Source organism: Petromyzon marinus, chromosome 3 (assembly GCF_048934315.1).
Source record: "Petromyzon marinus isolate PM22_M1 ecotype Great Lakes invasive population chromosome 3, UKy_Petmar_22M1.pri1.0, whole genome shotgun sequence".
Classification (NCBI taxonomy): Eukaryota; Metazoa; Chordata; class Hyperoartia; order Petromyzontiformes; family Petromyzontidae; genus Petromyzon; species Petromyzon marinus.
The window spans coordinates 17,014,461-17,018,746 of NC_133669.1; the positions used below are offsets into that span (position 1 = coordinate 17,014,461).

The 4,286-nt window shown below is 52.3% G+C and overlaps 1 protein-coding gene across 1 annotated transcript; it reads right to left on the reverse strand.

Moving 5' to 3' along the window:
• Positions 1 to 1,052: 1,052 nt before the first annotated feature.
• Positions 1,053 to 3,793, reverse strand: LOC116958230 (calcium-activated potassium channel subunit beta-4-like). The gene is given in 4 exon segments (XM_076051887.1): positions 1,053 to 1,318; positions 2,011 to 2,040; positions 2,042 to 2,144; positions 3,263 to 3,793. Coding segments are annotated over 4 exon segments (690 nt in total). The 5' UTR covers positions 3,648 to 3,793; the 3' UTR covers positions 1,053 to 1,146.
• Between the last annotated feature and the right edge of the window lie 493 nt (positions 3,794 to 4,286).

The window sequence follows — 4,286 nt, forward strand, 5'->3', positions numbered from 1 at the left end:
TAATGAAACCCATCACTGAATACAAATCACGTTTTGTAGGATAAATATATTCACATGTAAATAAACTGATTAACACAGAAAGAGCTGTTTCACCGCCCAAACAAATAAAGTTACCGTTTAAGTCCATCCGTCAAGAGTTCTAAAAGAAAATCACTACTTTCGGACCTGAATGGGTTTTTTTTGTTTAGTTTTGGGTGGGGGAAATACGAGCGCTTCTGTTTATTCGCTTGTTTTTATTACCCACGGTCGTCCACCAACAGTATAATATCAACAGCATAATCCACGTGAACCCACGGTCGTGCTTTGGGATGGCAACCGTGACCAGACAAATCTATTCACACTGCAGAGACAAGAGCACAGCACTCGACTCGGCAGATATGGGCGACTTTGGTTGCCGAATATACGATGGAAAACGTGTCGAGAATACAGAATGTTGCAATGATTGGGGACACGTGCAGGATGGAGGAGGGCAGGTTACACACTGCGGAGGCAATAGCACAGCACTCGACTTGGCAGATATGGACGACTGGGTGCTTAAATATACGACGGAAAACGTAGTGTATAGAATACAGAATGTTGCGGTGGGGGTAGGGCGAGTGCAGGATGGAGAACGTGACTTTACCGAAAAAACTAAGAATAAGAGCAGGTGAATGAGCGAGTTTACCAGTGGAGTGCCTCTTGAAGTGAGCATGTCGCGTTAAGTACAGAGGGTGCTCTCTTGCCTCTCCGCCCAATAGTACAATTATACATTGGCTGAAGAATTGCGCATGACCGCTGAGATTCTTCCATTTTAGAAAGAAACTTAAATGCATTTTTCCTATATGTTCGATAAACTTAGATGTATTTTTGTGTGCGTGTTTCTTTAAAATAGATTTTCCTGAACGGCTATCTGAACCACTGTCGTACGGCCCTATATAAATGTAAATAATGCGATTTTTTTGTTAGTTATGCAGCATATACGTGGGGCGGCAACAAGTGCCCACCACATTAAATAACAAGCCGTCCCAACAACTTTACACGGCTAGGTGTATTCATTCTTAACGTTTTGTGCGCAGCATATTCCTGCTTGTTAGGGCCCGGCTATGGCCGTGAGTACCCTCATCAATCTCGGCGGCGACGGCGGCGTCAGTGCCCTCCTCGTCGCAGTCACCGCAACTTCTTGAGCTTGCGCATTGCCTCCGCGCGCACGGCCAGGCTCTTGGCGCACGTGGCCAGGCCGATGAGGAGCAGGCCGACGAGCAGGGTGAGAAACGGCCAGAAAACGCAGTGGAAAACGACCGCCCGGGTGTCGTCTCGATCCAGGATGACATCGTCTGGCCTGGGGAGGTGGGGGTGTGGGTAGAGAATCAGAATCTTTATTTAGAGACTGGGAGGAATCCGATGAGCTTGGACGCTCTTTTTGTTCACAGATGAGCGGATCTGTAAGTTACAATTCCAACAGAGAGGGTGGAAGCGAGATGGAGAGATGAGTTTACGTGCATGAGCGACATTGGTGGTAGCAGCATTGATCCGTGAGAATGGGGACGGCATTGGGAGACCATTATTAGATGACGATGGCTGTTGTATCGAAACGATGGCTGCTGGGCCACTCAAATACTGTCAGGAAATTAATGGGTTTCCATAGCCGACAAGACCAATCCTGCCTGCAGATAATTTCCACAATTATTTTAAATGTACAAATATCTTACGTGGAAAACGCTCTCCCTGCTACCATCTTTTCGGCCTCCCTGTTTTCCACACTTTTCCACAGTCTCCACTTATTTCCCATTCTCTCTACAGGAATGGGATGAGTCTTGCTTTGCAGCGTCTCCATAGATCATGGCTCACGGTGAGCATGGGAGGCAAAATAAGCGCCACGTGCGGCGTGGAAACGCGCTTCGTACCGTAAGTGGCGGACGGCGTGCGTCCCAGTGTTCGGAGCTCGGGATGCTGATGATCACGAATTAACTCATTCATCCCGGGAGGAAGGATGGGGGGGGGGGGGGATTTGCAGGTTCTCATCATCCTCACCTGAGCTGCCCGTCGAAGTAGCAGGGGAAGGAGGCGGAGAGCTCCAGACTGCGCAGCCACCGCACTGCCCAGCCGCTCACGTTGCGCGCGTTCTCGGAGGGGTCCCGGTGGCACGAGGCCGGCACGTAGGAGCACTGCGGAGCGCCGCGAAGAGAGGGATCACGACGACGACGAGGAGGAGGAGGCAGGGAGAGGAGGCATCGTGCCGTGTGCGTTATCTCTCTCGGTGTGGGGAGCGGTACGGTGGCGAAGGGTAGTGCGCTGAATTCCCTAAACCGCCGGCCCGATTTTTTTATTCCACCGGTGACGATTTACTGAACCGGTTATGGGTCTCCCCTAGGTCGAGTCCGCCTCAAATGAGTACGTGGTGCGACATGTAAAAATTTCCACGAGGGAGACAAAGGCGGCCGGGCGTGGTGCTGGCCACCCACCCCCTCGTGTACCGTTCCGGTCTTCATAGGTGCTCGTTAACAGCACTTGCCCCCTACAGTCTTTCCGTGTGTGTCTTTGTCTCAGTGTCTGCGTGTTTGTTCATCTCTGTGACTGTGTTTCTGTATCTGTGTAAGTCTCTGTATCGTTACCTTGTGTGTCTCTATCACTGCGTGTATCACCGTGTATGTGTCTGTGTATCTCTGTGTGATCTCTGTGTCTATGTACATGTGTGTGTTTTACTGTCTGCGTCTCTGTGATGCCGTGTATCTGTGTCTCAGTTTGTCTGTGTCCACGTGTCTGGGTCCTTATGTCTGTTTCTCTATAACTTTATCTCAGTCTGTCTCTCTGTGTCTCTATGTCTCCCTGTATTTTTGTGTCTGTAGTCTTTGTCTCTCTACAGTTTATTTGTCTCTGTCTGGATGTATCTATCTGTTTAGCTTTTGTTTATGCGCGTGTATGTCTATATATCTCCGTGTTGCTGGGTCTGTCTATCGCCGAGGTAACAGTTGTTGATTCATTCTGGCTTGTTCCCTCTTGTCTGTCACCTCACTTTAAATAAAGGCAACTTGTCTACCCACCTACCTACCATGTATCCGCCCATCTACTTATAAAATAACCCACCCACCTATCTACCCAGTCACCCACTCACGTCTCCAATCCACCTACCAACCTGTCCACTCACCCATCCATCCATCCACCTGTCCACGCACCTATCCATCCGCCTACCTGCCCAGTCACCTATCCACCATACCTGTCCAACGACCCACCCATTCGCCCACCTATCCACCTCTCCACCCACTCATCACACCCACCCACCCACCTTGTCCACCGGCACGCACCCTGGGGTTGAGCGAGAGCTGCAGCAGGTCCTGGTGGAGCAGCGCGACCCTGCCGGGGGAGTGAGCGAGGCGCGCGAACACGCGCACGCACGGGTACCGGGAGTCACCGCGACACGCGGGGCCGCACGAGAAGAAGCACGGCTCCCCGGCGGGTCCCGCCGCGCCGCCGTCTCCGGCGTCCACCCTCGCCACGGAGCAGTTGTCCTCCCGGCTGCGGGCCCGCCGCTGCAGCGCGGGGCGCATCCAGCACAAGGCGAGCGTGGAGAAGGAGGCGAAGGCGAAGAGGACGAGGACCACGCCGAGGCGGATGGCGCGGTCCTCACCCTCCGACGCGAACGTGGGGGCGCCGCGCGCGTGTCGCCCCATCGGCCGAGTAATAGACTGGCGGTGATGGTGGTCGAAGGTTGGGTTCGGAAGTCGATTGTTCTAATTCGACCGATAGATCGTTCGGTCACGGTACTCGATTACCTGTGTGATCAGTCAACCGCGCGTTCGTTCGCTTAGTCGCCGATTCGTTCACCCACTCACTCGCCCAGCACTCTCCCGCCACTCACCCACCCACCTACTCACTCGAGCACTCACTATCGCACCCACTCACCCACCCACCTACTCACTCGAGCACTCACTATCGCACCCACTCACCCACCTACTCACTCGTCGACGCGATCAACCTACTTACTCGACCACCGACTCACTCAGCCACGTGCTCATTTACTCACAGACCGTAATCATAACCTCACTCACTCGGCCACTCATTCGCTCATGCATTCACCTGCTCACGCATCTACTCAGTCACTCGCTCACTCGACCAGTGCACCACTCACGTCCATCCACTCACCTAGTCACCAAACTAATACTCAGTATTGAGAACAAACTCCCCCAAAAAATAACAATACTCAACCTAAACATGTAAACGTTGGAAATGAATAGGCGAAAAATATAAACCAACAAAGCATTCGGCAAAATGTTACATAAATGCACTTAGCCGAGATGTCAGGCTGAGCT